Here is an 11,079-nt window from a genome sequence, read left to right on the forward strand (position 1 = left end):
CATTTCAACCATTGATTATAATCAAAAATAATTGTTATCTTATGGTAATAAGAAGTTCATAGACCAGTTGGGTTAGTATCTTGATATGCTGACACGAGTTAATGAATCTCCACATAATCTTGGGTGATCCTTACACGAAACATTCTTTAACCGTTTGTCTGTAATGTGGGGTCTATATGACCCCAGATACTCTAAATTCGCTATGACTTTTTAATTTCAAGTTGTATGATGTTATAATTTATTGACATCTTCAATCTAGTAGAAACACGCATTTTGAGCACTTATTTGTCAAAATCGGTCCATAAAAACCCGAGATATCTTGACTTGAAGAGAAAACTTACAAATGCTGTAAGATGGGGTCATATGGACCCCAAATTAAAGTGCCCATATTATTGTTAAAATCTTATTTTATCTCATTAAATCAAGGATATTTTTAAAATTTGAAGTTTTATCTTCATTTTTTGCCATATTTTGTTTAGATACGACAAGTAGTTTCATTGTTTTGATCTCTTCAAAATGGCACCTTAATTGATGAAATTCCAGTTTTCATCGAATTATTACATCTTATTGGTCAAAATTTTTCCATGTATAGTTCACATCAACTCGATATTATACTTATTTTATTCCTTTTGATACGCCCTTTCAAAAAACATAAACTTTTTTCACAAATATTCATAGATTTTTTGAAAATGAAGCAAAATAACGTCAAAAATGTGTATCTGCCAAACGATTCAAGATGGCGGACTAGTATGATGTTTTTAAAATCATCATATCTAAGTAATTTTTGGGTCAATATTGACAAAAATAGGCTTAAGAGATGAAGAATGCCTTGAATTATTGGATCAAAACAATGTTTTCAAGAAAAAAATTATTTTGGTTCCATTTTTATCGATTTTTTGTTGGGGTCCATATGACCCCACATTACAGCATTTGTAACTTTCGACTTATTACAGACAAACGGTTAAACATTTAGAATGTTCTAGAGTGGACCAGGGGCCGGTTACACCGTAAATCTGCAATAATTGTAAACTTGTAAATTGTAAATCTGATTTACAAGTTTACAATTCCTTGTAAAACGCTAGTTTTCAAGCATTTGCAATGAAAAATAGTTTTTACTTGATAAAATTCTTTTCAAAAAGTCAATTCGTGAGGCAAAAGTGAAATTATTCATTTAAATATTATAAAATAATTAAATTGTATCTATGGGTGAGATTGAGAGTAGTGTATGTTTGGTTGACTTTGTTACGAAAGAGAAGAGCAAGTTTCTGTCGACTTAAAAATGGTTAAAAGCGAGTATGTTCGTTTTTAGCGGGTCCTCGCGGTTTTTCACGGTTTCCGCGGAACTGATAAGAGATAACAACTTGGTGTCTTCGGCAAAGTTGTAGCACTCGAGGTCTTCTATAACATCGCTGAAGACAGTTATCTCTTATTTCTTATCAGTTCCGCGAAAAGCGCGAAAAATGATAAGAAAAAAAAAGTTCTATATAAAATTTGCTTTTTTATGTGCGCGATTTTCGCGCAACTGATAAGAGATAAGAGATACTCTTTCTTCAGCTTAGTTATAGAAGACCTCAAGTACTACAACTTTGCCGAAGACACTATGTTGTTATCTTTTATCAGTTGCGCGAAAACCATGAAGACCGCGGAGGCTAGACGGTACTACAACATACTCTACTTTAACGCCATCAGAATCATCAGAAAACATACTCGCCTTTTCAAAAATATAAATCGAAGAAAAAACATACTCCACTCTCAATCTCACCCATAGGTATATAAAAAACAAATAACCTCGTGCAGCTTGGCGTCATTTCCTCCACTTCCATATGTTTGCATTGATGTTTGAACTTTGACCAGTAAGCTTCTACAATGGACGTTAAATGCGAGTGGAGACGCCACAAAAATGACTCCAATATAGTCGATTATTGATCAAACTACTTTTGAAAATCATGACATAAATGGCGCTTCATTTAATGCAATCCACACACATTGTGATTCCGGTTACAGTTTTGTGTAACCACTACATAAAGCTACATACAACTGAGTGATTGTTAGTCATTTTATTTGTACACGGGTCCGTACTGAATGTGTGCAAAAGTATGAATCCTTTTTTTGTGTGTATATTCATCTTAAAAACTGTAGCATATTGTGCTAAGATACCAGAAAACTAAAATGCATGTGGAGAAGAAATAAAACATTTCGGTGGTAATTTTTGTATGAAAAATTTATTGAATCATTTTATCTTTGTCGTTTTAATTACAATCGTTCGCGATTATTTTCAAATAAATAATAAATTATGTTGGGCCTTGGGTTATCGTTTCTTTGAAATTCAAATAACGCATTGCAACAAAACAATATGGGATGCTAAGCAACAACTTAAAATGTCCCCAATTTCTCTTTATACAGATGAACTCATGAAAAACACAATAATTTACATTTTAAAATATTAAAAGCAAAATGTACAAAAATTAAATTTCTTGAAAAATAAAAAGTGTAAATAGTTATACGACTAGAGACTGTATGGTTTTCATTTGAATAGTTTCAAGTATCTTATGGAATGATTGTGGTTTTTTTGGGTTCGTTTTCCCCTCAATTAGAATTAGTGCGCTTTTGATTCGAACGAAATTTAAAATATGAACATAAAATATTTAAATGCATCGTCTCAGCAAAGGAATAATCAGAGATTGTTCTTATTATAACGACACACGGGAAATCCATCCAGTAAGTATTATGTGATTTTTATATCGCAGCATTTTACAGAAATAGCTACTTAGAATTGAATCGGTAAGAATAATCTTGACCTGCCAAATTGAGTGAAAATAAATGTGAAACATAGAGTTTTTTTTATATGGACTTTACAACAACATATCCATATAAAAAAAACTCTATGTTTCTTATTTATTTTCACTCAATTTGGCAGGTCAAGATTATTCTTACCGATTCAATTGTGAATATATCAACTTCAACCGTGATATGCGCTATGTTATCTATATCACTCATTTTATTGCCACTTCCGGTAAACAATTTCTATATATATTCTATTATTATTTTTTCAAATTACTGCGGAAAACCTCACGAGATAAAGTGTATTGTGATGGCTTATAACGTGTGTCGTAATAAGAATGTAAATCTGTTTTCCTCTTTGCTAAACACGATTTTTGATTTATTCCAACGAATCTCTTAATCCCGTAAACGTTATCGGTCTTTGGCAAGGGCGAATTACTACCGAATTGACTGAAAGTACTGAAAACAACTGATAACCTACTGAAAATATCTTCGTGATACTAAAAGGTACTGAAAACCAGTTTTCAGTAGTAATTGTTCCCTTGGTTTTTGGTCGATTGGGCCACTCGTTCAATTGAAATGACGCTTTAATTCGTACAAAATTTAAACCAAGTATCTTATCTAATGCTTATATTGAAGCGGTAGTGCGACATTCAAATATGTCATTCATCCAACCGAATTTATCAGTTGAAATCTGCAATTTTAAAATACATGGTAACGTTTAAAAGTTTGGAAATCAAAATTTAATTTTAAAAAACTCTAGAAAACGTCATTTAAATTTGGAATGTTGATTTTGTGCATCACACCTTTCGAATTGTTTTTGTTTGATTTTGTTTCTTTTTTTCTATGTTCTTAAATATAAAATGGAATTTTGTTTTCATTACGTGTTGAATTTCAACATTTTTGAGTATTGCTTGTAAGATTCGATCGAGTATTGGTGAAGTAAAAGATCAAAATTAACGCAAAATATTCGCATAATTCGTTTCTGTGTCCAATTCACTTCGTAGAATTCACCGTTCGAGGATGCGAAAATCATATCAAAAGTAATAAATTATTGGGGTTCGTAATGAAAGCCGCAAAGGTTTTCTTGTTTTTTTCTTACAAATTTACAGCTAGACCCGCTTCAGTGCAAATGTAAAAAGTTGATTTCGAGTTTGGCATTGGCTTTTGTTTGCTTGCTTCATAATTACTAAAAACTTTATGAAAAAGCGAATAATATGTACAGTTTGCCCTTCCACGGTTGAGCATCAATGTTTCTGTGTAATTAGTTTTTTTTTGTATCGTTTTAAGCATTGCCACCGCTGATGGGAAAATTCACGCATGTAATTGTACCAAATGTTCAAAAAAGTGAGTACGTACGAAGAAAATCTGTTCGAAATTCAATTTAAAAGCGATTTGTTGATCGCGATCGGCTCCATCCAGTTTTCCATTGTTGCATAAAATGCTAGGAGGATGTGCTAGGTGCAAGCATATCGCTGATGCTATGTCGCTGTGATCGAGACAAGCGTCTTAACGGAGTGTTAACGGATGTTGTGCTTGAGGGTTGGTCAAGCAAAGTTTCTGGACTGAATCGAACACGACTTTGCGATGATATCGATCCTTCTCTTGCACTCAGATAAGAACTGTCATCACTGGTCAGACTATCCGAGGGAGTTGTTTTGGTTGGACTCGTCTTGTGTGGTATTGCCAGTTGTTGTAGTTGCTGTTGCGGTTGACTGACTAAACTACTAGTGCCAAAGCGAGGACTTGGGTTTGAATATTTACGTAAGCTCGAACGCAATTTCGTATTTACACCAATATCAAATGGCAAACTATCCGGTCGTTCGAATTGTGTGGAATTAGACTCATTAGCAGTAGCCGATGTGTGTAAATAACTGTGGCTCAGGTCATGTGGCCGGGAAAATGGTACATTTTCGTAGGATCGCATTCGTGTATTTGCGTAATTTATCGGTGAAGTAGACGTCTTTCGATTTGGCATTTGATTTATGCGTCCGTATTGATAGTTTGGTTTTGTCTCATCCAGTTCAGCCTGTGGATAACTAACATTAGCCGAGATGCTCGACAATGTGCGACGATGATGCGAAGCCGCTATTCCCATTAGAGGTTTTCGCGCCGGTGTCATGGTGCCCATATTTCTCACGTAGTTCAAGTAGCTCTGGTTCGTTGAATTGTGGTATGGTTCACGGTATTGATGATAAGCAGTAGTTTCATAATCAGGGTACGACTTGTAATCTCTTTCGAACGCTGGATTGATCTCCGGATGATACGTAGGAAAGTAATTAGACCCTGCATATATACATTCAGAGAGTTTTTATGAGTCTCATTTCGAGAAAAAAATGTTCCATGACTTGATGCTCAAACACTTACCAAAGTATCCATAATTTCGATGTGCTCCCAAACTATCTTCCGCACCATAATTTGGTATTCGATTAAAGTAATGTGTGCTTTGATTCGACAATCGGTAATCCGAGTAATTACCAACGGTGTTCTGACTCTGATTGTAGAGCGCAGCAGGATTTTCGTTGGCTTCTTGTTCGGGTATTTCGGCAACATCAACAAAAGAGTTTGAGCCAGTCTTTCTTCTTGGTGATGGTGTGTTCTGTGTGTTGCTTGACCCGGATGTGTTAGTTGTATAGTTCGAACCCAGGCCACTCGTTGTCGAAATTGTCGATGTTAAATATGAGTCGGTAAATCGTAACGACCGTTCCTCATTCATTCCGGTGAGTGACGATAAATTTGACCTGAACAAAAATCAAATTAAATCCATTTTATTTTTAAAATAAATTTTGATGTGCCAAGCCGCAGTTTGCAGCCGTATTGATACCTTACCTTACGTGCTTCGTCGGCCCATGGTATGTGTTATGCGGGAAAGTACGTTGTGGAGTACCATATTCATTGTGCCCGCGATCAGCGCGTTCCGTATATTTGTCGCCGTCGCCATTCTCTTCGCTACCGTTCAGCATCACATGCGGTTGAAGTTTCGGATGTACAGGCGACACATTTGACATACGAACATCATATCCAGCAGCAACAGAGGCCAATATAGACGCCACATTATAGAATACCAGTTGTGTGATTGATGTTTTTGCTGGTTTCCGTTGTTGACCTTCTGGTGTTGAATACAGCGTTGGCATTGGAATATTTTTTTGTGCTGGCAATAAGTGATTTAGTGACGCATTTAACGGTGAATCGTTACCTGAACACCATTCATCTTGATAATAGTATGTTTTGTTTGTCAGTTTTCAAAGCGTATGCATGCATAAGAGAAAAAAGTTTACGAATAAGTTTGCACGTATAAGAATCATTCTCAAAAATTATTTGTCCGAGTTAGAATGTTTCATATCTCATTTCTACCAAATGATAACAAAATTAGTTTGGAAAGTAAGCAAAACTCCAAAGCAAAATAACTCTTAGAACAAAATGTTTAAATTGTGTGATCTTCAACAAGGAGCGAAATTATTTTGGTTAAAAATCAATTGGGAAAAACAATAAGAAAAAAAATGAATAAATAAAAATACCATAAAGTTTTAGGTTCCATAAAATAAAATGATCTTTTTTAATAGTGTTTCGGGTAAATAATAAAGTTGAAGCGATACATTTAAAATTTTGTGATCATGTAAATAAAATTGTTGATGTTTTTTTTTTTAAATAACTACGTTCAAAAATGTGAAAATAAAACAGAAAAAAAAAATCGATATTGAAATTTAAAAAAAAGAATAAAAACTTAATTTGAAAAAATTGATTGATCTTTGAAAAGGTTTTAGAAATTAATCAAAATATTAAACAATTCAATTCGAATACTTAAGTGTCTATTGTAGTTGTTGTAATGTATAATGTGTTTGATAGAGCTTTTCTGACGGTTTAGTACCGGCACCAGTTTTATTGTGAAAAGCGATAATATTTTCGTCTGTCTCAACAGCAAATCGATTTTATGTTCAACCGATTTGCCGATTTGTTGAGTTTATCATCATATATGGTCAAGTGGTTACTCATTGTAAATTAGCGTTATTGGATTTTATAGAACTTTTTCAGTTGGTTAATCATTGTGGTAAATATACTAAAATCAGTTTGTGTTAACACATTTTCAGCGTTTTATTTCAATAAATTTGATCATAATTAACCATACACCAAGTAGCAAAAAGAAATTTAACTGTGGTTTAACGTTAAAACCTTAGCAAGTAATTGTCATAAGCGACGCAAATGACATGTAATAATATAACAAAATAATTCGACCAAATTGAAAGTAAACACTGATACAATTCACACTTGACTGTCGGGTACGAATCTAAGCGATCAAAAATTAGCCGAACCATCGTAAGAACTAACTCGCTCGAAACACATTACACGTTAACAATTTTTCGCACAAAATAGAACAAACTCATTTTTTACGAACGACATAAATTTTGAATCGAATAAATAAATGTTGTAGGAAGAACAAAATACGACAAATCGCGAATCAACTAGGTAAAATTACCAATAAAAAAAAATAATGAAAATAAAATTGAATTCGTTTTCTCTACTCGAATTATACAATAATGGATTTAAGTGCTATTCTCTTAGACTATTTATGCTGCTTTGAATTTCTGCTCGTCTTCTGTTCAGAACAAGACCAACTAACTCTGAAAGTGTTTTTTCATCAAAGATGATGGCTTTCTAGGTGGAAACTATGCAAAGATTTTATTTTTTTTTATATCTACATTGTGCCTGCTGTATTGAAAGTGTATACTGTATAGTATATTATGTACTTGAAATGCAAAACGTCACACGTACATGAAACAAAACGAGGAAAGAACAATCAATTTCAATTTCAGTCGAAATGTAAAATTTTGATGTCAAGAAAACCCGAATAAAACTTTAGCTGTGCTATGTGTCGTTTTCATAAAAAAAGGGAGCGAATCTAGAATCCACTTAGTTCGAAAAACAAGACTGAAATGCATATATGCGTCTTCCGATTTAGACGTGTAAAATGGCATTTCGTTTTACTACTTCAAATTACAAATCACAGGTATGGACTTAAGCGAATCTTTCTCTTTGTGTGTAAACCATTTGAATGCGTACTATTATTACAGATGACACCGGGCCTGTAGCAAACTATGGCTTACGTTTTATTCTGTCCAATCGAAAGATTTTCTTCTATGAAATCCGAATACATGGCATAAATTTGCCACTAAATTTGTGCACATAGTTTACTATGTTAATCGAGAAGTTGCTGGTTCATATCCGTTTTGGCGGTCTTTTTGCTCGGAAGAATGCGCCATTTAATGTATTTCTTTGCGTTGCGTTCTTGGCTTCGTGTACCCTCTTGCGGTGCCATATTCAAAACGGTTGAAACGTTGGATTGATTTGAATTCGGGTGCCTAATGATGGCATATTGGCCAGTGATCTTTGTATTGGAGTAGTTATTTGTGGATTCATTAGATGCATCGCTTAGAAGTGAGTATTGTGCTGATTCATTGTCATCGCGGAATGTGACTGAATTTTTGCGTGATGTTGAGGCGGTGTCCGATGACGAATTATTTTGTTCGTCCGGATAGCTGAGCTCTCCGCTTGAAAATTTGTCAGAATCGTTTGGATTTCGTTCGTTGAACGAATCGATACTTTTTTGACTGAAATCTGGATTTGTGCTGGTGCCAGCATCGAACGATGAATCATTTTCATTGTCATCGCTTGGATCAACTAAAAAACATTCACGATCGAAACGTTCCCGTTCGAATGGTTGATTTTGGCATTGACCATACGCCATTGAAATATCGTCCAAGCTTTTTTGCATTTTACGATAAAAAACGCGATCATACGGCACATCAGCTAAATCGAGATCACCATTTTGTCTGATGTTTTCATCATCAACGCCCACTTCTTGAACATACGCGGCAGAACCAATGGATTTAACGGCCGTATGAAGCTCTTGCATTGGATTTGGATTGAGATTTGGATTTGGATTGGTTTCCACCATTTTACTATCTAAACTATGTTTCTTTCGTTTCATTAAACTATCATCGTTTCGGCTAATGAAGCTAAAACAACCCGGTGTCGCAACATCCTCATCATCATCATCGTCGTCATCGTAAATAGCATATCGATTGCCACTATTCAATTGGTCAACCGATCCTAATTTAGTCGAACTGTAGTTGTTATTATTTTTATTGTCGGTTGTGATTATGTTCAAACCGTCTACGCTTTTACCTAAAAAATTATTGTGTGACGAGGATGCGTTGGTCGGTGAATCATTTCCGGCTGGTCGGGATTTATCCAAGTTTGGCGCACTTTTACTAAAATGCAACGGATCTTGGGTCGATGTTTGACTTAAAGCCGGTAAGTAGCCGCGCACACGTGATTGATGCGTCGTAGATGGACCCCATGTTTTTCCTTTTATACCATCAGCCGGTACTAATTTGTTCACAAACATATAAGAAAATGTTGAAATTTTGTTGTTGGTTGCGACATTTGTTACAAAAGAAATATGTTTTTGATGTTGACAATAGACAATAGTGGAGCGGGCAGAGGGTAGACGGTATTGGTTTTCAATGAATGTTTAGTACGTTTTAGAAGATGGTAATGATTTTGATGTTATTATGATTCCCTTCACTACGGTTCAAGTGATTAGTTTTTATCAGTCACCATGGCATTTGTTTCTATCTTTTTACAGCATTCATGTTATTTGTTTTTTATTTTTTTGACATATGCAGATTACAATCTATACACCATACACCATACACATTGCAGAATGTTAGTCGGACTAAAGGGTAGGTTATCTTTTATTGGTTGTTTTAAACTATGTTAGCAATGCAACTTTGTTACATTTATCCATTTATTACATTCTACACGTTCGTTCAGGTCAATTTAGTACTGTCATTATTAAGCAGGCAATTATCGAAAATGTTAACAACGAAGGAGTCAAACCAAAGAACATCCATTAAGTGCAATGAAGAACAAAAGAATGAAAGAACAAAAAAAATAGGTGGATTGCAACATAAAGCGGTTGCAAACCAATCTGTCAGTCACGGGAGCAACCAAGCAGTAAAGCATGCGAAAGGATATTTCGGTTCGATGGGGGTGAGGGAAAATGCAGCCAATCTAAAAATAGAAATGATGATAATGCACCAAACCATGTCACAATTTATAGGTTTAGCAAAACTTGCAACAACTACAAAAACAAAAACAAAAACAACAAATACTACAGTATACGCTACAGTGATTATATTTCTGTTTTATGTGGTGTTCGTGCCACAATTTAATATACACGTGAAATTCATTTAAGCATTTTCAAAAGCTTGAGGAAAAAAACAAGAGAAAATTATCGTCTACGAAAAGCTCGCTCACTGAATAAGTGATAAGAATTTCATTCCCTTGCTGTGTGAATGAGAGCCCACATTGTGCGGCATTGTGCATTTTCCAACGTCGCAGCTACATAGCAACATGAACAGCAAACAGAGTGAATGTATGAAATACGTACAACATATGCCATGCAGAAGTGTCTATTGTAACTCAAAAACAATTGCAAAACTTGATGTCACGTACAAAATTTACGATTAATTTGGAAACTTACGTGCAACACGGAATCTTGAGGTGGCAGGTGAACCGGGCGGCGTACCATGCAAACTGGCATCGTTTTTGACTGTGCAGTTCACCACCGTCAGTGTATGTCGGAAGTCCAACGGAGACGAAATTTGTCCCGAATCTCGTTTTAATAACTAGCAACAGAAACCAGAACAAAATAGTTGTAAATGTTAAGTTTATGATTGTTGACGGTGTTTTATGCTCCTGTCAAAATTTGTCATGTTTCACTTGGTATTTACCTTTAGTCTTGATTTGCTGAATTTGCCGCGTCGTTTCAGCGGTTGCGGTGTGTTCTGAATAATCATCATTTCCAGTTCACGATGCAGTAGATCTAGTTCGCGTGCATCCAACTCCTCTTTTTGTTTGCGCAGTTTTTGCTCTGTTTCGTGTTGTTGGATCTGTTTCCGCTTCAGCTCGTCTTCTTTAAAACGTAGCTCCTTGGGTTAGATAAAAAATAGGTAATTTTAATTCATACGATAAAACAAAATGCCATACGTTTGTACAAGATGACTGCGATTGAAAAAAAAAATGAATGAAACATTTGATCAACAATCGAATGGAAAACAAAAACGATAAATGATCGATCAGATTGACTACATTGTAGCATAATTGATTAATAAAAAACACCAAGTCAAAATAAAAATCTTGCAAATATTTTTTTATTATACCATTCCGACCTACATTTAATTGAACCGTTGCGACAAAAAAATTCCCACAGAATATTTGAGAATTGAATCGAAG

The 11,079-nt window shown here is 34.8% G+C and overlaps 1 protein-coding gene across 1 annotated transcript in view; it reads right to left on the bottom strand.

The window, feature by feature from the left end:
- Positions 1–2,899: 2,899 nt before the first annotated feature.
- LOC129568872 (mitogen-activated protein kinase kinase kinase 11-like) overlaps positions 2,900–11,079 on the bottom strand; it is a gene marked incomplete in the record, with an annotated part of 20,084 nt that continues 11,904 nt past the window's right edge. Inside the window, 6 exon segments of the mRNA XM_055447203.1 lie at positions 2,900–5,067; positions 5,149–5,522; positions 5,611–5,992; positions 8,965–9,168; positions 10,328–10,472; positions 10,578–10,769. Coding sequence (XP_055303178.1) covers positions 4,226–5,067; positions 5,149–5,522; positions 5,611–5,992; positions 8,965–9,168; positions 10,328–10,472; positions 10,578–10,769 — 2,139 coding nt within the window.

This window comes from Sitodiplosis mosellana, unplaced genomic scaffold (assembly GCF_009176505.1).
Source record: "Sitodiplosis mosellana isolate CC-2019 unplaced genomic scaffold, AAFC_SMos_1.0 Smas_scaffold_1, whole genome shotgun sequence".
In the NCBI taxonomy this organism is placed as follows: domain Eukaryota; kingdom Metazoa; phylum Arthropoda; class Insecta; order Diptera; family Cecidomyiidae; genus Sitodiplosis; species Sitodiplosis mosellana.